The 21,758-nt window shown below is 40.3% G+C and overlaps 2 protein-coding genes across 2 annotated transcripts in view; both read right to left on the bottom strand.

Moving 5' to 3' along the window:
* Positions 1-6,736, bottom strand: part of LOC143038136 (protein ILRUN) — a 51,812-nt gene extending 45,076 nt beyond the window's left edge. The window contains exon 1 of the mRNA XM_076207141.1: positions 6,450-6,736. Within this exon, the coding sequence (XP_076063256.1) occupies positions 6,450-6,604 (155 nt within the window). The 5' untranslated portion in view covers positions 6,605-6,736. The remainder of the gene's footprint in view (positions 1-6,449) is intronic.
* LOC143038153 (uncharacterized) overlaps positions 1-21,758 on the bottom strand; it is a 93,693-nt gene that overhangs the window by 12,384 nt on the left and 59,551 nt on the right. The gene's annotated exons all lie outside the window — the stretch shown is intronic.

Raw genomic sequence — 21,758 nt, forward strand, 5'->3', positions numbered from 1 at the left:
GAAAGTCAAGCATAAGTACACATGGGAGAGGGTGGTGGATGGAAGGGTGGTAGATAGAGCATTGATGGATTATGTAGTGGTAAATAGGACTATGATAGGAAGAGTTAAGGATGTACATGTGCTAAGGGGAGAGGGTGGGGGAATATCAGATCATTTTATGGTGGAAGGTAAGTTGAGAGTGGAGGATAGATGGAGAAAGAGGAAAGGGACAAAAGGTAGGGAGGTGCTTAGAGTGAACTCTTTAAATGAAAAGGAAAAGGAGGAGTACAAGAAGAAGCTGAAGGAGTGGGAGGGAGTGAAGGATAGAGTAGAGCTAGGTGTGGAGGAGGAATGGGGATGGTTCAAGGAGGGAGTCACAAAGTGTGCAAGGATGGTGTGTGGAACAAGAAGGACAGGAGGAAATAGAAGGAAGGGTAGTGAATGGTGGGATGAGGAAACAAAGAAGGTTGTAGAAGAGAAGAAGCGAGCTTTCACAGATTGGTTACAAAATAGGACGAGGGAGTCATATGAGAGGTACAAAGAAAAGAAAAGAGAAGTAAAGAAAAAGGTAAAGGAGGCAAAGAGGAGAGCAGATGTGAAGTGGGGTAAGAGTATGACAGATAATTTTGAAAGTAATAAAAAGATGTTTTGGAAAGAAATTAAGAGAGGAAGAGGAGGCGAATCAAGTAGAGAAGAAAAGGTAAAAGGTGCAGATGGAGAGATGATAATGGAAGAGAAGGCAGTAAGGGGAAGATGGGCAAAATATTTTAGGGAGTTGCTAAATGTGAAGGAGGATAAGGAGGGAAAGATAGTTGCAGTGGGAAATGCTAAGAAAATGAGAGTGATGAGTGAGGAAAATGGAGGAGAAATAAGGAAGGATGAAGTGAAGGCAGTTGTTAAGATGATGAAAGCAGGTAAGGCACCTGGTCTAGATGGATGCCATGCAGAATGTCTAAAAAAAGGAGGTACAGTGATGGTGGACTGGCTGGTGAGGTTATTTAATGTTTGCTGGAGAGAGGGTAGAGTGCCGGAGGACTGGAGGAGTGCCTGTATAGTTCCTCTTTACAAGGGAAAAGGGGACAAGTGTGAATGTAGTAGTTTCAGAGGGATTAGCTTGTTAAGTGTAGTTGGGAAGGCTTATGGGAGGATCTTGATTGAGAGGATTAGGAGAGGAACAGAGGGAGTAATTGGTGAGGAACAGTGTGGATTTAGGACAGGTAGAGGTTGTGTAGATCAGATCTTTGTGATAAGACAGATATGTGAGAAAGCTATTGGAAAGGGGAAGGATGTTTTTTGGGCTTTTATGGATCTGGAAAAGGCTTACGATAGAGTAGACAGAAAGGCACTGTGGGAGGTTATGCAGATATATGGGATAGGAGGAAAGCTTCTAGGAGCTGTCAAGAGTTTTTATGAGAGTAGTAGAGCTTGTGTCAGGATTAGAAATGGAGAGAGTGAGTGATTCGAGGTAAAGGTGGGACTTCGTCAAGGATGCGTTATGTCGCCCTGGCTGTTCAACTTATACATGGATGGGGTAGTGCTAGAGGTAAATGCAAGGGTAGTGGGTCAGGGATTGGAGATGGTTAAAGAAAATGGAGAAAAGTGGGAGGTGAGCCAGCTGTTGTTTGCTGACGACACTGCACTTGTGGCAGGATCAGAGGAGGGACTGAGGAAGTTGGTGACAGAGTTTGGGAGAGTATGTGATAGAAGAAAGCTAAAGATAAATGTGGGTAAAAGTAAGGTGATGAGATGTACAAGGGGTGAAAGTGGCAGTAGACTGGAAGTGAGCATTAACCACTTCACTCCGGGACTTAAATCTCGCGGGCAGCAGCCAATGCCAGCCGCACGACGTGTCGCAATAATACTTGCATCATAAAATATAGTCACCGCTTATATCGATCGTTCTCTCTTTCACCCGTGGATTTTGAAAACCATAGAGAATGGGATTCAGTGCATATTAGGGGGAATGTAAAAATGCAGGGGTGACTACAATAAATATAATCAAGACGCCGATATCGCAGCGTCGCGAATCCACTTGCTCCTCATGACGCCTACGTGTGCGGCACCGTATGGTAGGGGTTAAGGGAGAGCGACTGGAGGAAGTGGATAGTTTTAGATACTTGGGTGCAAATGTGGCAGGAAAAGGTGGAGTGAAGGTGGAGGTAGAATGTAGATTGAGAGAAGCGAGTAAATGCCTTGGTGGATTGAAGAGTGTAATGAGGAATAGACATTTGGGAATGGATGCTAAGAGGAGACTGTATGAAGGAGTGATTGTGCCAACAGCACTGTATGGGGAAGAAACATGGAACATAAGAGAGGAAGAGAGAAGGAGTTTGAACGTGTTTGAGATGAGGTGTCTGAGAAGTATGATGGGGGTTACTAGGCTACATAGAGTGAGAAATGAGGCGAGGAGAAGAACGGGGGTGGAAAGGGAGTTGGGAGAGAGGGTTGATGAAAGAGTATTAGGATGGTTTGGACACTCGGAAAGAATGAGTGAAGAAAGACTAGTAAAAGAGGTATGGAAGGCAGATGTGGAGGGAGTGAACATGAGGGGACGTCCTAGGATGAGGTGGATGGATGGGGTGAAGGGGGCTTTGGGGAAGAGGGGAATGTCTGTTGAGGAAGGACGGGAGAGGACAGAAGACAGGGGTGAATGGAGAATGGTTGTATATAGATGATGTTGTGATGCATGAGGTGGAATGTGGGTGAGGTAGTATGTGTGAGCAAAATTTGACACAGCCCGAAGGGATTTCTTCCCATCTTCTCCTGTTATGCATGGGGGGATGGAGAGGGGTAGTCGCCGATTTAATGAAGCGGCCTTGCTGTGGATGTGCTGTGTCTTGCGACACTGCTTCTGACCCAGGGCAGTGGACAAGGTGCAGGGATGACCCGTCATTCAGGAGGTGCTAAGATAAGAGGGAGGGTGGAGGGGTGTGGAGTGTATTCAGGGATAGAATGGATGGGAATGATTTTATGCCTTTTCCATTTTGGCTACCTCCCTTGTAAGGGGGAAAAAGCCTTGGTATATGTATGTAAAAACATAGGAGGGATACAATGTAACCTACTAAACTGGATTTAGGATTTCCTGCATGGTAGAAAAATGTGAGTAGTGTTCAGGTTGGGAGGTGATTAGTGGAGTTCCACAGGAATCAGTATTGGCTCCAATAATGTTTGCTATTTATGCGAATGACATGAGGATGTGGAATGTTACATTAGCTTCTTTGCAGACGATGCTAAATTGTTGAGGAAAGTGAAAACTGAAATAGATTGTGAATCACTACAGAGAGACCTAAACAAGGTTTGGAAATGGAGTCAGAAGTTGGAAGTAGACTTCAACATAAAGAAATGTATAATGGAGTTCGGAAAAAGTAAAAAAAAAAAAAAGAAAAAAAAAAGAAAAAAAAAAAGAATATCAGGACAATATACAATTGGAACAAAGCAAATGGGATCTGAAAAAGACCTGGGAGTAATCATCTCAAATGACTTGTCCTCTGATAAAAACAGATAAACAAAATTGTCGGAGAATCCTACAACTTGCTAAGATCAGTAAAAGTGGCTTTTACCTATTTGGACAAAAAAATGGTAAAAAAAAAAATATATATATATTAGTCACACTAATAAGGCCTAGACTGGAGTATGCTGCGACACTATGGACACCCAGTACGAAAAAGAATATAAAGAAAATTGAAAGAGTCCAGAGAGAAACCATGAAAATGGCCCCAGCATTTTCAAACCTGTCATATGAGGAGAGATTGGCTAAACTGAAATTACAGACTTTGGAATGAAGAAGAGAGGCAACCTACTGACCACCTACAGAATCATGAAAGGCACGGAGTCCTTGATAGAGAGGACTTATTAAATTGGGACAAGAGAAACACAAGAGGACATGGAAAGAAATTAAAAAAGGATAGTTATAGAAGAGACCTGAAGAAGAAGACCTTATACTCTGTGTATATATTCTTGTGTCCTTTTTTATTTCTATGTACCCTGAGGATGTCTGAATAGACAAAAGTGCTTGGTCATCAGTTTATCTTTTTCCTTGGTGGTTTTTCCGCATATATATATAATATAATTCTACTCAAACATCTTCACTATCACCTGTACCTCATAATAAGCCCCCCCCCCCAAAAAAAAAAAAAAAAAAAAAAAAAAAATATATATATATATATATATATATATATATATCCACACACACATACTCATGTAAGAAAAACACTCCAAAACAGAGCTCCAAATACTTTCCTCCACCTGACTTACCCTTGGTTCATTTCCCCATAAAGATCATCGTAGAACTTGAAGGAAAAATCAGACTGACCCACAAGAAGAAGTACTGATATATAATCTACAATCAGGAACCTCAAAAAACCCACACATTCTTCCTACCACATTACACAAGCCCAGGAAATTGAATACAACAAAAAACAACCCCAGTATCGTTCTACTTAAACATCTTCACTCCATCACCTGAATCTCTCAGCATGTCCCTACAAAAACATGTATGAAAACAAATAAAAAAACACTCCAAAACTGACCTCCAAATTTGATTACTTCCAAATTCGAGTTTTCAACCGACTTCACCAGACAAGCAATTATTTCAAGAAATACCTCCCAAGATAAACAAGAACTACATTGGCATGACTGTAGTGAAACAATATTAACCCTGGCTACAAATTTTCCTCACTTTCATCTAGTAACATAAGACAAGAGTCCCACACTTGTACAGTGCATACAATAACCCATTTTCCCCCACAGAAATCTATTAAGAGAGAACACAGGACCATTACTAGACACTATGGGGTTACTGGAAGTCACCTCATCAGTGACACAGTGCTGTGATATATAGATTTTTAATCAATTTCTATTCTGATGTGTATAAATTATGAATGTGATCTTATATCAAAAAGTGTGAAAATTATATCATCACTTAACAAATGATCCAAGTTTCATACCATGACCATGAAAATATAAAGTTAGATAGACAAATATATCACAAGGTACAATTTTTTAAGCCACCAATCTCTTCATCTATTTGGGTAATATCTCTTCATATTAAAGACTGATAGACTGACTGATTAATTGAATTATGGACTGATTAATTGCACAGGAAAGCAGAGATGTAAAACCTGAGGTTTAAACATAACTTTGAATATGACCTGAGGTCAAATTATTTAGACATGAATGGTGAGAGTCAGTTTCAGCCCTGGCCTTAGATGATGTGGACTGAATATTCAGAAGTTGTTGAGCTGATTATAACCCTGATATATCCATACTACCCACTGCCATGTTCACTGATATGAATAATTATACACAACTGTGCATGGTGCTCATTCTAAGACCTATCATACAAAGCCATACAATTATATTCAGAATTGTCTCTTGACTTTCTGTGCCATCCTCGGATGTACAATTATATGTACTATGTATAATATTGAGTCTTATATGTATTGTACTTATTGTATGTTTGATTGTATCCGAATAAAATTCAATTCAATTCAATTCAATTCAGCTTGGGTTTGGTCTGGTTTGGAAGTTAGGTCAACTACTGTATAGTTAGGTTAGGTTAAAACTAGACTACGTTTACATAAACAAAACATGACTGAAGGCAGTCTACTAGCTATGCATATAAGTACAAATGACAACTGACATAGTTCACTCCAATGTACAATACTTTAGGATGATTGTTGTCAAATCTATGTAAATTTTGCTTTCCATAAATTCTAAGCAAAAAAAAATAAAATAGGGTTGTGCATGGATCTGAATTATTTTGCATAAGAGAGAGGTTCTCTACTTAAGGCAAATACCTTAAATTATGTAATCATCAAATCTATTTGTATTCATACTATGAAGAATTACCATACCAGTACTACTCAAATTCCACAACTGATAACTTGGATTTATTAAACTGGTTTGGCAACTTTGGTTCTTCTAATTTCATGAAGCTAGAGCCTAGATACACCACAATTACTTTCAAGGTCTACAAGAAAAAGTTGATCTACTTCCTGATCTTGTTTCTAGCACCCAGTCCAAAGCTATTTGACTTCCAAAGGCACCATTAAGCCCATCCCAAAATCATCAATGACTTTTACATAATAAACTCCTGAGTCATACTTAACTGAATATGTACTTCTAACAAAATCAAGCTTGGAAAAAACTGTACTTTCAAATAGCTTCTAAATAAAGGAATTTCTGTCCCCTACGTAGGTTATACATTTCATCTATTTTTGCTTACAAGCACATATGCCTTTTTTTCTTTTCTGTTAATAACCTATCATATTAAATACGTAGCAAAACCTATTATGTTTATTAAGGATTGGTACGATCCAGTTTGGGGTGACCCAATTAAACCTGCCAGTTACGTGGTTTCATATTGTCTAAATCATACCAAAACAACACATAGTAAACATTTAATACTGCGCAACCAGAAAACAACAATAAAATCACTTTTGCAATATGCTCACCATTATAATACTCACCAATCTGCCATCTCGAGGTAAAACTTGGCTGATTGTTCGTTAATTTGAGGCCCCATTAAATTTTGTAATTCCTTAATTAATACTTCTTTGTCAGTTGTTCCTAAACAGTTAAATTGGCGCAACAGTCCTTCTTCTAATTCCTCATCCACCTCCATTATTGTGAAGTTTATTGAAAATCCCTATGGAGTTAAATTTTAGGAACGGGAACAATTTACGATCACTGCGCTGTTTATGTTGAAATGCTACTAAACAATAGACGAAGTGATACAAGAGCATCGCGTGACTTATGGTACTAGATAGTTTTTAATCTATTCCTATTTTATCGTCGTAAAACATCTGAAGATAAATGTCGAGTGTCGACATACTTTTGTACGAGTGAACACCTTGACTACGGCAGAATCCAATTCCCAATGGTTTATGGCAGGTTTATCACAAAATAACAGTCCATTTTCGTAAAGGGTAAACGATGAGGGTTCGCTGTTGAAAAGACACGCTACTCAGTTTACAAAGTCGAGAAATACAACAATAACAACAAAACAACATTATATAATAATACAACCTTGTCATTAGTAATCCTAATTCATTGGCACAGAACTGCTCTACTTTTACTGTACCTACCCTCTTTATATAATTGCACTGAACCACTTATATAGGTTCCTACACTTACAATATTAATTTTACTTATCATGAATGATTTTAGCTAAAATTAATAATATTATATTCAATTGGTTGCTAAATATGAAATAAGAACGAAAACAAACGAAGTCGTGCGCTACTTTTCGAATTAAATTAGCGTTGTCTTATTTCTTGTTTACACAAAGGCTTCATAAGGATAAGGTCAGTGTCCTAAGACTTTCCATAGTTTAACCACGCCTATTTCAAAACTTGCGTAATGATTATTGTAAAACATAAGTTCGCGCTTGAAGATCATAGAAATATTACGTCAACAAAAAACAATTTCATCGTTTCATTAGTAAACGATGAATTGTTTAAACCGTTTGAAAAAAATCCTATTGTACAGGTCGTGGAACCTGCATGGCGATTCTGTTTGACTGAAGAACTCTTTTGTCTATCCAGACGAAATAATTACGTAACATATCATGGTTAAGTGCATATTGGTCAAACCACCATCTGATAACACTCAACATGTGGAGGAAATCGTTTTACAATGGGCACAACAAAATTAATTTTGATTATTTAAAACCCCTCGTATCAAGTCTTGTGTATGGTGTGGCTTTGTGGAATTTGGGGGAGAATGAAAAATAAGAAGATAACGAGACTGCTCTATCGTGCTTGGCTTTTGACAAAACTTTTGAATATAGCCTACTATTTTTTTCAGGTTTTCCAATTATTTGTGTACTGCTCCATGTAATTCAAACGTCTCGTTTGCCACTAAAATATTTTAGTATTTAACTCAGACTAATTTCTAAGGACCGTTTCACCCTGATTAGTCCATGCATTGATACGTAAAAAAAATAAAAAATAAAAAAAATAAAAAAATAAATACAAGGATGATATCTGAGACAGAGTTTGAAGCGCAGTTTCAAGTCGCTTTCGAAACTTTCACTTCAGTTGTCCGTCATGACGACGTGCGCAGTGCTCCAAATCGTTTTCAGGATTTGCGTGATTCAACGAAATGATGTGACAAAGGTTACAAGGATTACAAAGGCGGAGCATGCCGACAGGAGACCTTTTGGTCCATATCTAGGTCGGATGCGAAAAAAATCATAATAATGATTAACAAATAAATTAATAAATAAAAACTACAATGATATAAATGATAAATGAAATACATAAACGCATAGGTATAGTTAAATGATAAACAGGTAAATAGTAAATGATAATAAATTGAAGTATAACAAAGGAAAATCAAACATATAATAAACAAACGGACAAATGATAACAAAACAAATAAACAAATAATAACTGACCGCTACAACTTGTTAATTTAACTGTGAGCGTGACGTCATTATTTCGAATGTACAGTAATGTACGGGGGATCGTGACGTCATATCGCCCCTCATATTTAACACTACATAAGAATCGTAAGCAGACATATGTCAGTTATGTAAGAACATAAGAATGAAGGAGGTAGCAAGAGACCATAAGACTTACACCAGACAGTTCAATGTCCATTACTACCCATCATCCCCATCCATAAAGTTAAATCCATCCATAAATCATCTCTGAAAACAACCAATAGTTCTGCGGTCACTACATGGTTACTAAGTCTATTTCATTCGTTGACCACTCTGCTAGTAAACCTTTTGTTGTCTGTTCACTTCTTAAATCTAAATCCATCCAATTTATATTTATTACTACGAGTCCTGCCCAGGGGCGCATCCAGGGTGGGAGGCAAAGGTGGCCATACCCCCTCCCCCCGAAAATTCCTTCCTTGTAAGAAATTAAATACACTAACCACTCATTGTATGGTGTGCACTTGTTGAATTGTTGTTTTTTATTTTCTCCTCATATTTTTACATTGCGGTAAGTACGTTAATGTATATCATTATGTCACTTTGATTACACACACACACACACACACACACACACACACACACACACACACAATGGAGGCCGACATGCAGAAATTGAAATGCGGTACTGCCAAGGATTCGAACCCGGCGAGCGCATGACAAGTACTGTAGAAACTTACCAATGACGTTATCAAGAGCATGGCATGAAGCTGCATCCAATGATGGGGCGGTAGATCGAGAGATATACGGTTTTGGAGAGAGTGGAGCTTCTTCTCAGCCTCTGTAAAAGATCAACTAGCCCTTCTGGTAGGACATGTAGACACGAAGGGAAACATCCATGAGGACTTCTCAGGATTTTAGGAAGCCACTGATGGAATTAGCAAAACAATAGCAGAGTTAATTGTTTCCAATCTGAAGGAATATGGTTTGGATCTCGGCCTTCTAGGAGGTCAGGCGTACGAAGGATGTGCAGCAACGAAGGGAGATATAAATGACGCTCAAGCACACATTAGGGACATCTACAAAAAGGCAATTTCCACCCAATGCAGCAGTCACGTCTTCAGTCTAGTAGTGTGTCAAGCTGCAAAGGGGCAAGGTGTCGATAATTTTGTGGGAACAATTAAGGAAATCGCGAACTTCATGCGCGCTAGTGCCGAGAGAACGAGATAATTTGATACCGAAGTGTTTGAACAGAAGTAGTCTTCTGCATATGGGTATGTTGCTCACTTACCTCATTTCTGTGATTTCCTGGTTCTTCGGTAGTTTTTGTTTCACTTTTCAATCCCCCGACGCATTTAGTCCACAGTGTCACTCTACAGTCTACATTTATCTAAAACCAGTAGCTCTCCTAATTCTTATTCTACATACATACATACATATACCAAGGCTTTTTCCCCCTTCCAAGGGAGGTAGCCAAAAAGGGAAAGGCATAAAAACACTCCCACCCATTTCATCCCTAAATACACTCCACACCCCTCCCACCCTTCCTCTCATCTGAGCACCTCCTGGATGACGGGTCATCCCTGCACCCTGCCCACCGCCCTGGGTCAGAAGCAGTGTCGCAAGACACAGTACATCCACAGCAAGGCCGCTTCATTTAATCGGCGACCCCCCCTCTCCGTCCCCCTTTGCATATAAGGCGAGGACGGGGAGAAATCCCTTCGGGCTGCGTCAAAATTTACTCACACATACTACCCCACCCCCACCCCCCCGCCCATTCCTCCTCATGCAGTCACAACATCATCCATATACAACCATTCTCCACTCACCTCTGTCTTCCGTCCTCTCCCTTCCTTCCTCAACAGACATACCCCTCTTCCCCAAAGCCCCCTTCACCCCATCCATCCACCTCATCCTAGGACGTCCCCTCATGTTCACTCCCTCCACATCTGCCTTCAATACCTCTTTTACTAGTCTTTCTTCACTCATTCTTTCCATGTGTCCAAACCATCCTAATACTCTTTCATCAACCCTATCTCCCAAATCCTTTTTCACCCCTGTTCTCCTCCTCACCTCCTCATTTCTCACTCTATCTAGCCTAGTAACCCCCACCATACTTCTCAGACACCTCATCTCAAACACATTCAAACTCCTTCTCTCTTCTTCTCTTATGTTCCACGTTTCTGCCCCATACTGTGCTGTTGGCACAATCACTCCTTCATACAGTCTCCTCTTCGCATCCATTCCCAAATGTCTATTCCTCATTACACTTTTTAAACCACCAAGGCATTTACTCGCTTCTCTCAATCTACATTCTACCTCCACCTTCACTCCACCTTTTCCTGCTACACTTGCACCCAAGTATCTAAAACTATCCACTTCCTCCAGTCGCTCTCCCTTAATGTTCACTTCCAGTCTACTGCCACTTTCACCCCTTGTACATCTCATCACCTTACTTTTACCCACATTTATCTTTAGCTTTCTTCTATCACATACTCTCCCAAACTCTGCCACCAGCTTCCTCAATCCCTCCTCTGACCCTGCCACAAGCGCAGTGTCGTCCGCAAACAACAGCTGGCTCACCTCCCACTTTTCTCCATTTTCTTTAACAATCTCCAATCCCTGACTCACTACCCTAGCATTCACCTCACGCACCACCCCGTCCATGTATAAGTTGAACAGCCAGGTTGACATAACACACCCCTGACGAAGTCCCATCTTTACCTCAAACCACTCACTCTCTCCATTTCTAATTCTAACACAGGCTCTACTACTCTTGTAAAAACTCTTGACAGCTCCCAAAAGCTTTCCTCCTATCCCATATATCTGCATAACCTCCCACAGTGCCTTTCTGTCTACCCTATCATAAGCCTTTTCCAGATCCATAAAAGCCCAAAAAACATCCTTCCCCTTTCCTATAGCTTTCTCACATATCTGTCTTACCACAAAGATCTGATCTACACAACCTCTACCTGTCCTAAATCCACACTGTTCCTCACCAATTACTCCTTCTGTTCCTCTCCTAATCCTCTCAATTAAGATCCTCCCATAAGCCTTCCCTACTACACTCAACAGGCTAATCCCTCTGAAATTACTACATTCACACTTGTCCCCTTTTTCCCTTGTAAAGAGGAACTATACAGGCACTTCTCCAGTCCTCCGGCACTCTACCCTCTCTCCAGCAAACATTAAATAACCTCACCAACCAGTCCACCATCACTGAACCTCCCTTTTTCAGACATTCTGCATGGCATCCATCCAGACCAGGTGCCTTACCTGCTTTCATCATCTTATTCTAACACGTTTAAACTCGCACCTTCTGACTGTTCGTTCCACATACGTACTAGCGCACACAACTCGCGCCCCATTCGCCCTCCTATCTACACCGTGACCTTCGGCCCCATGTGGGGGGTGCCATCTGCGCACCCCTATCTGCACCACATTCATCCTATCTATACCCCCCCCCTTGATCTCGAGATCAACCTATACTTCGTCTTCGTCTCCTCCACTTCCTACTTCGTAGTCCTGCAGCCATCTCGGAGGACGTCTATCGCGCTGCTGTCGTCGGGGCGTTGCTCCCCCATCCATTACAGCGTCATGGTTCTCTTCCTCATTTTCTCCGTCATTCACCACACGACGAAGATCCAGAATATGTCGCGGCATTCCCTTGACAGAGATGTTGTTCCGCAAATTTGCCTCCGTTACGATACCCCTCCTCCACTATGACGTGTACTTAACATCCTTTGGATTCATCCATACTACCTATCCCACCTGTTCTGAGACAGCGCCTTCTTCAGCATTGGCTGGTAGCATCGGCCCTACCTTGGGATGTCGCCAATCATATTTAAATAAGGCTCTCTGTGGAACCGAGTCTTCGTCTCAGCTTGACCTAAGGGACATATACCAGAGGACTGCCTCCATGGGTGGTATTAGTGCCCTCTCGGCGATGGATTTAATCGTGCGATAGTGTCGTTCTACACCATTTCCGCTCGACCGATAAGCAGCCCTAAAGAAACGTCTCATGCCCCACTTGTCCAGCATTTCTTTCAGCGCTCCCGACCGAAACGCGGTCCACCAGGACTTCATCCACTGGACCCCGTTCTAGAAGTATCTCATTCATCACCCGTGCAATTTCCTCTCGCGTCTTCGATTTCAACTCCCGCCAGACGACGAAGCGCCCCAGGCCGCAGTCAATCATCGATAGGTACATGCCCCGCCGATAGTGGGCTACGCCAACCGCCAACCTCTTCCAGTTCTCTTCTACGCTAAGTTCCCCCGCTGCGTGCGGTCTAGGGGCAAATTCTATTGACTGACATCGGACACACGCTCTCACCGCCCGCCGGACTTCTTCCCTAGTTATATTCGGGTCAACTTTCCTTGCCAGGAACAATGACATAACACCTGGGTGATGAGTTCCATGCAACTCTTTCGCGCATAGGGACCCTGCAGCGCACACTTTAACCTTCTCGTCCTGTTCCTCCGGCACTCTTAGTCAAATTTCCTTCACTCTGGTTAGCGTATCCGCTTTGTTCACTCCCGACGCCACTTGGATTACGCTCACCTTCACGATGAACTTGTCTATTAACTCCCTCAGGATCCCTAGGCGCCGCTTCACAATGACCTCTGCTGTCCATTTCGTGCTCATTCTCTTCTCAGCCGTCAGCATTGAGTTCATCCATCCCGCCATCCAACTCCGATACGTTAGTGTGATGATAGTCATCCTTTTTGCGCTGCCACGCCCAATCTTTGATTACCACACCTCTTATCCCCGATACTACGCCGGTTGCTATGCTGTTAGCATCGCACCATATTACGCCTATGCCCTGTTGTGCACCCCACTGTCCTCTCGCTGGATCTTTGTGTCTCACCCGTTGTACGACGTCACGGATCATCGTGAGCGTGCCCTCATCAATCTTGTCTCTCCAACCCTTCGACCCTGACCGCCTCTTAGGTTCCAGGACAATTTCCCCCGGAGGACAATTTCCCCCCGTTGACAATTGCCCCCTAGGACATTTCCCCCCCGGAGGACAATATCCCCCCTCATCAACCTTGTCTCCCCAACCCTTCGACCCTGACCGCCTCTTGATATAGCTGCACGCTACACGGAGCCAACCGGCAATCGGGTAGTGACCAACCAATCTGGCACAAAGCGAGAAGAGCATTCGTCTGCTCACCTCGTCCGTTAAATTCGGGATCTCGTTGCCTCTCCTGAACAACAGGTATCCGCTCCCGTCTCTCTTCTTTCAGCCGCCCGAGAAAATTAAAAACATACCTTAGGTCAACAATGCACGAAGATTGTCGTGTCTGGCATTCATGAATATGTAGTGATTCCTTTATTTACTTAGTTATTGTATATATTTATTGTATATGTATCTCCTTTATTGTATATGTAATACTTCTTTATTATACATGAGTACTTAATATCAACATTATTGTAAATGTTTTGTATAAGTAAGCCTATGTAGTCATTACATCATATAAGTACAATAAAGGAGATACATATACAATAAATATATACAATAAGTAAATAAAGGAATCACTACAAATATTCACAGGAATAAGATACCAACGAAGAATAAATCATTGCTAAAGTAGCTTCAAAATCTCGCGTTAGGAAAATGTGCATCAAGCTTTAACAGGCAGCGGCATGCTAACATCGATGTGGTGCTAAGTAAACGTTAAATTACATTTTGCACTTGAAAGGTTTTATGTTGATAATCTATTACATTAACATTACAGTCCGATTCAAATGTTTCTAGTTTATTTGCAATTTTGCTTACTAATGGTTAAGTAATTTTTTTCAGATAAAAAACTGTGTAGTTATTATTTTCGTCACAATATTTACTTACATACTAAACAAATTGAAATTATTGTACGCATTATTGTAATTCAGACACAATCTTAACAGTGTACTTTCTAATTACATTCTGGTTAGTATTCAGTAATTCTATTCCACTTTGTTTCTCTATATAACCAGATCAAATTAATGCTATTTTATTTCGTAATGAATTATATTATTAATGCAGTCCCTATAAAAACCTAAAAATATTTGCAATCATACATGAAGTTTTGTTTATATAAATAAAACATTCCACTGTTTATTTCAAAATGCACAGAAGTAAATAAGAGTTACTTGCATTAGATTTTTTCCTCACCTCAGTTTTTATTTTCATGCCCCCCCCCCCAAAAAAAAAAAAAAATCCTGGGTGCGCCCCTGGTCCTCCCCTGTTGTCTTAATATGATGAGCTTGTTTGCATTACCCTTGTTAAATCCTTTAGCCCCTTTGAATACCTCTATTAGATCACTTCACACTCTTCGTCTTTCCAGAGAGTGTAAGTTAATGTGCCTAGACCGTCTTCATAAGGCAAATTTCCAAGCCCGTGTATCATTTTGGTTATTCTCTGTACAGATTTTAATAAATTGATATCCATTCTATATGAGGGCGGCGAAAACTGTACCGTATAGTCAAAGGTGGGTTTAATTATCACCAGATAGAGTTTAATAATTACACCTGCACTTTTGTTTATAACCGTCCTAGCAGTAAGCCCTAGTGATCGGTTAGCTCTGTCCCTGGTATTAATGCACTCTTTCCTGGATTTAAGGTCAACACTCAATAACACTCCCAAGGCTTTTTCACATTTTGTTTTTTTCTAAAATGGTGTTATTTAAATTATACCTGTTTTCTTGGTTGTGTAAACCTACATTTATCACACTGTACTTTGAGATATTGAAGTTTATTTGCCATTAATCCGACCATTTGTTAAGATCTTCCTGTAATATCCCGGCGTCCTCCCCGGACCTAATATGGTGTCCTATTTCAGTGTACGTAAATTTATTATATATATTATATTATATTATATTATATATATATATATATATATATATATATATATATATATGTGTGTGTGTGTGTGTGTGTGTGTGTGTGTGTGTGTGTGTGTGTGTGTAATGGACAATAAGGGACCCTAAACTGAGCCCTGGGGAACTCCACTAGCAATATTACCCTATTTGGATTTTACACCGTTATTGGTGACCCGCTGTTTTCTGTCTCTTTGCCTCGCCCACACACCTACACCTGACGCGCCAGCCACACACACACCTGCCTATGACAGTGCGACTGCTTGACCCGACGTGACCTAATCCAGTACAATTATGTAATTACGCACCTCGGGCGACCACCCGTGCAATATATATATCAGCTCCTGGCCGCATGTAAAACCAGTTCAGTTATACATACATATACCAAGGCTTTTTCCCCCTTTCAAGGGAGGTAGCCAAATAGAAAAAGGCATAAAATCATTCCCTCCCATTCCATCCCTAAATACACTCCACTCCGTTCCACCCTCCCTCATATCTTAGCACCTCCTGGATGACGGGTCATCCTTGCACCTTGTTCAGTTATACCTTAATAATAAATGAGACGAACTCACAAACATTCTTCTCACGGTAACTCACAACGGCTACAATCTAATCCATTCAAACACTTTTATTCCTATGCCATGGGCTTTGACTTTACTTAGTAGTTTCTGGTGTGTCACCCTGCCGAGTGCTTTGCTAAAGTTAAGGTAAATAACATCGTAACTATCATTGCTATTTGCCGCCTTGTTGACATGAGTGTAAAAGCACACAAGATTTGTTATACATGACCTGACTTTGGTGAACTAGGCAGGTAGGAATCTATGCATTATCATATTAGGTCCTTGGTATAGTTCTTTATTACCGAATGTTTGTAAGTATTTACCCTTGTGCAGTCACGTAGGTCATGCCGCCGCACGCAGAATCTTATTATACTTTACTTCCTCTCTATCTGAGGATATCTTATCTCCCTTCTGAGGTACTTAGTGTAGTTTATGGTAGTCCTGGGTTATAACTTATAATGGGTCAGAGGTACTTCAATATGAGTAAAAGCAGCAACGACTGCAACAGCACTGTAGGAGAGAGGCCAAACGCAGAGTATGGGATCCAATATATTTGACGTTTCCCCCAGCAGGGCTTCTTCAGAAATAACGTCAGCTGGGCGAAACGTCAAATATATTGGATCCTATACTCTGCGTTTTGCCTCTCTCCTACATTACTTCAATAAAAAAAAAAAAACAATGGAAGAAGATGGTTCAGAAGCACTGCGACCCGTTCAGATGATAAAACCCGAGGGATGGGAAGACACCGTTGACCAGAGGGATGCAGAGGATCGCCAGTCCACCTCTACTCATCACGGAAGAAGGTCCTGACAGATCGCGAACTACGCGCAGCCTCTCCTATCCCGCTCATGTCTACACTTTTGTGGTGTACAATCTCGGTGAAATCCACACTCTGTAACATTCAACCCATAAGATGATCGTAATTCCTATAATGTCTAAAATTTCGCGGTGTACAATCTTGGTAACATCCACATGGTAATAATGATGGCAATAATAGTAACAACAACAACAACAACAATAATAATAATAATAATAATAATAATAATAATAATAATCATAATAATAATAATAATAATAATAATAATAATAATAATATATAATGCATACATACATATACTAAAGACTTTCTTCCTTACAAGGGAGGTAGTGAAAAAAAAAAAAATACTCCCATCCACTCCCCTCCCTCCCTCCTGGATGACGGGTCATCCCTGCATCTCGCCCACTGTCCTAGGTCAGAAGCAGTGTCGCAAGACACAGCACATCCACAGCAAGGCTGCTTCATTAGTTCGGCGTGCCCCCTCTCCGTCCCCTCATGCAGAAAAGAAGACGGGGAGAAATCCCTTCGGGCTCCGTCAAGTTATTTTTCACACATACTCCCTCAGCCCCCGTACCCCCACCCCCACCCACTCCCCCTAATGCATCACAGCATCATTCACACACGACCGTAATGATAATCATAACATTGTTAATACAGTTTTTGAGCTGATATTTTATCCTTGTTACATTGCACAAAATAATAATAATTTCTGTCCATTTTAATAATTTGATAGAGAATTGAGTGCCCTCCGAAGGGAAATAAAAGTCTATGGGAAAATGGCTGCCGTGGCTGACACAGACATAATTTCAAGTGCATAGTATCGCAAAATGATCATGATATATCAGTCTACATGTTTACAAATTTTCATGCATTTATCACGAACAACTGTCCTGAATTTTTAAGTTATGCCCCTTGACTATGTGCACACACTTGTGCCGTTGTAAGCCTAATGGTGGAACCCTGATATCCTGTGCATAATAGGTTTCCATATTGACAAAATTGTCTCAGGACTGGATTTTACTAGAATAATTGTAAGTGTTTTTAAATTCTGTTTTCTGTTTTATCAGATCATTTTCATTTATTAGATTACTAATCTTACTATGGCAGGAAAACTAATTAGTATTGTTTAGATTGTATAGGCAATAGTACTCAATAAACATCAATATGTTGAGGGCTCCCAAAAGAGTTAATCTTCCCGGGTCCCCAGGTGACCCAATGGTCATAATTCCTAACATTTTTTTTCCAACTTGTGTGACCTTTCCATGTCCCTTTCCATGCCTTCATCTGTTTTAGTACGAGTATATCTAACTCCTGTCTCTGTCATTTTGTAATCCCTGGTGATGTCTTAAGATATACGAAAACGTTGCAGTGTGTTTCTGCAATTTTTTTTCACGTGGGTTTGTGAATTATTGCAACACACACACACACACACACACACACACACACACACACACACACACACACACACACACACACACACACACACACACACACACACACACACACACACACACATATATATATACACACACATACATACATACATACATATGTGTGTGTGCGTGTATATATACATATATATCCCATACTTTTTTATTTCCCTTCGGAGGGCACTCAATCCTCTATAAAATTATCAAAATGGACAGAAATTATAATTATTTTGTGCAATGTAACTTCTCAACCACTCCATCTATTGGTTCATTTCCTACCCTAGCATTAAAGTCTCCCAATACCACTACACTGACATTTCTCCCTAAACCCTCTATGCACTCATTTAAATCTATCCATAAAGCCTCCCTTTCCTCTGCACTCTTCTCATTACAAGGCCCATATGCACTTACAAAAACCCACATCTCCCTTCCAAGTTTCACCTACATCCACATTAACCTTGAAGAAACCTCCTTCCACTCCACCACACGCTTGCCTATCTCTTCACTTACTAGTTTAGCCACCCTTTCGTCCTCTCTTCACCCCTGAGATCCTCCCAACTACACTCCCAAACTCAAACTCACCCTTCCCTTTCAACTTAGTTTCACTCAATGACAACAAATTCATCTTCTCACAAACAGACTGTCTATCTTTTCCATTTTACTTTCATCTGTACCACATCCACGCACATCAAAGGACCCAGACCTTAGGGTTCTGGCTGGAAAACTCCTCCCAAATCCTCTTGTACCTTTACTTTTTGTAGGAACGTCCCTTATGGGGTTACAGGGAGAAAGATACCTAGTCCCATCCCCGTCCCATTTTTGTCGCCTTATACGACTCAAGTGGAAATACTTGGTGGCAGTATTCTTTTCCCCCCACCACGGGGTTCAGCGAAATAAGAAAACGAATATTCAGAGAAGTCGTACAGGACAGTCACAAGAGGGGGAGGGAGCGGCAGCATAACGGAGGGACAGTCGCAGTATAATACAGTACCATAATTTCTGAATAAAGACTTCCTCTGCCACAGACAAAATGATGTGTGGCTCTGGTCCGTAGGGTCGCCCAATTTAGACCCTAAAGCATCAGCTGCATGGTACTTAACAGCATTTAACCCCAAAATAACATAAATCCAATACTCCAGACGGGGAGATCAGTAGAGTATAAAGAATACATGGATAGGTGGCCACAGATCGAATGATTCTTAAAAATGGTTAGACTGTACATTAAAAACAAGTGGGTGCATAATCTTGAAACATAAGTTACAAACTGCATTAAGCTTTTTGTGCTTGGCTATAACTCTATTTTGAGCAAGAAACTGTGTTTTAAAAGATTCAGCTCCTAATACTATGAACCAATTCAGAGCAAAACACACTTTTCTAACAGCAAGGAATATGATAAATTACAAAAAGCTTAGGAGGAATATTATGGAAAGACCCAAAGTCCAATTAAACACAATAACCACCTAATGTTCCACATTAATATATCTTTTTTAAATTCGAAACTTGGAATCCTTAATTACGTATGTAGTGGGATAAATGTTTGAATGAACTGGTTTGAAATCTTTTAGAGTGCATCATTAAGGAAACCTTAGAAGAGAAAACCGAAAATTTTCTGTGTAGGCGATAGAAAACTAGGATTTATGGCCGACTTTAAATTTACCCAATTTCTGTTTCTCAGTATAAAAACTACATTTGTTGACTGCCTGGAAAATATAAAAATACAATAAAGCTTGCCAGAATTATAATAAAATAATAATGATAAGAATGAACAGGACAGTCGTAATTATCACCACGCCATTCACTTGATATAAAATCATGGCACAATTAGTTGTAGAATGTGCATTTCAAAACAAACGCTACAGTATTTCATGACAGTCGACATAAAAACTATCTTTCCAATTTTATCCATGGTTATATCATAGTTAGCCTTGTGTTTATGGTGAAGTTACCATGGTTGGTAGTAGGATGTCCAGAATATTACTCCCTTAGGAAGCAGTGTCGCCAATTTCAATTACCTTTTGTGCAAGAGATTTATACAAGTGTTGATAAACGCAAAATTCTGTCTGTCTGTCCTCCGGGACCCTTATATCTTAGTCTGTATTTGCTCTACATGGACATATTGCATCTTTTTGGAATCAGAATGATCCTGGGCTTGAAAGTATGCCCTTCATTTGGTTCTTCAAAGACCTGCATTGGGATAAACTAAAATCATAAAGGCTTGGATGAAAATTGTGATATACTGTAAGTTGAAAAAGGTGAACTTGTATGTTATTAATTTAGACTAAATGTAAAGTAGTACAAAATTCTGTGAATCAAAATTATATTTTCAATTCAGTATATATAAATCCTCCATTTAAGATACTCTATGATACAAATCTGAGATAGTTGGGTAACATTAAATCATTCATTACACTGTACAACAAATTTCAGGATTAAGAAAAAAACATAGTTCTCATGTGCGTTTTATTATGAAGTTCAGTGTGCTGAATTCAAATTTGATAACAAAAATTTCATGCCACGTCACAATTTTTTGTAAATCGCTGTTTTAATAATTATGCAATTAAGAGAGATTTCCAAGGTTCCATAAATGTATTTTGCTCCCAAAGTCAGATTAAATGTCTTCATTGTATTTATTTAATTAATATATAATGAATCGGCATGTTTGTTAGCTTTATATGATGTATTAACCTACAATCTATTATTTACTTCTTCTTTTATAAGACGTCTCAGGCGTGTCACGCTTCAGGTTCCAACAGAAGTCAGCCAGCATAGCAGGGCTCCATTTTCCCTTGTACCTGTTTTCCATTGACGCTATATCTTGATGGAACCTCTCTCCATGTTCATCACTCACATCTGCTGCATTCTCTGGAAGAAGGACAGATGAGAATGAAGAAAGTGTATCTACAGTGACTTATTGCATCCGAGATAGTGGTAGCATTTGAGTAGCATCTACACTTTAAGCTCACGCTGGGACTCTGGGTGCTTTCAAGAAGCCCTTTGCATACATCTTTGAATGCATACCAGGCCGCTAGCTCAGGTTCATCCATTGTCGCCTCAAAGTCCTCATCATTTATAAGCTTGCGAATCTGAGGGCCTACAAATATACCCTCTTTAATCTTGGCATCACTAATTTTAGGGAAGATCCCTTTGAGATACTGGAAACATGGCTTGTTATGTTGCAGTGCTTTGGTAAATTGCTTCATTAGGCCTAGTTTTATATGCAGTGGTGGCAAAATGATTTTCTCCTTCTTAACTAGTGGCTCATGAATTACATTATGTCATCCAAGCGTCATAGATTCCCGAGATGGCCATTCTGAGCGTATATAATGTTCTGATCTGGCCCTACTGTCCCACTTGCAAAGAAAGCACATAAATTTGGTGTATCCAGTTTGTAGCCCATTAAGTATGGCTACTACTTTCAAGTCTGCACAAATTAACCACTCATGCTCTTTGTAACTTATGCGGTCTAGAATAAAAGCAAGGTTCTCATATGTCTCTCTTAAAATGACTGAGTAAGCAACTGGAACTGAAGGCATGGTGTTCCCAATGTGCAACAGAACTGCTTTTATGCTGTAAAGGGATCCATCTATGAATAGCCTCCACTCATTGGGTTCATAGGACAGCTCAAGGGCACTGAATAGGCCTCTGATATCATTACAATAAGTCAAGTTGTTTTCCAAAGTGAAGAAATCCTGTAGATTTGCAGAACGCTTCCTAAATACTGTGATTCG

The sequence above is a fragment of the Oratosquilla oratoria genome, chromosome 23 (assembly GCF_046742065.1).
Source record: "Oratosquilla oratoria isolate Oo_2021 chromosome 23, ASM4674206v1, whole genome shotgun sequence".
NCBI classification, from domain to species: Eukaryota; Metazoa; Arthropoda; class Malacostraca; order Stomatopoda; family Squillidae; genus Oratosquilla; species Oratosquilla oratoria.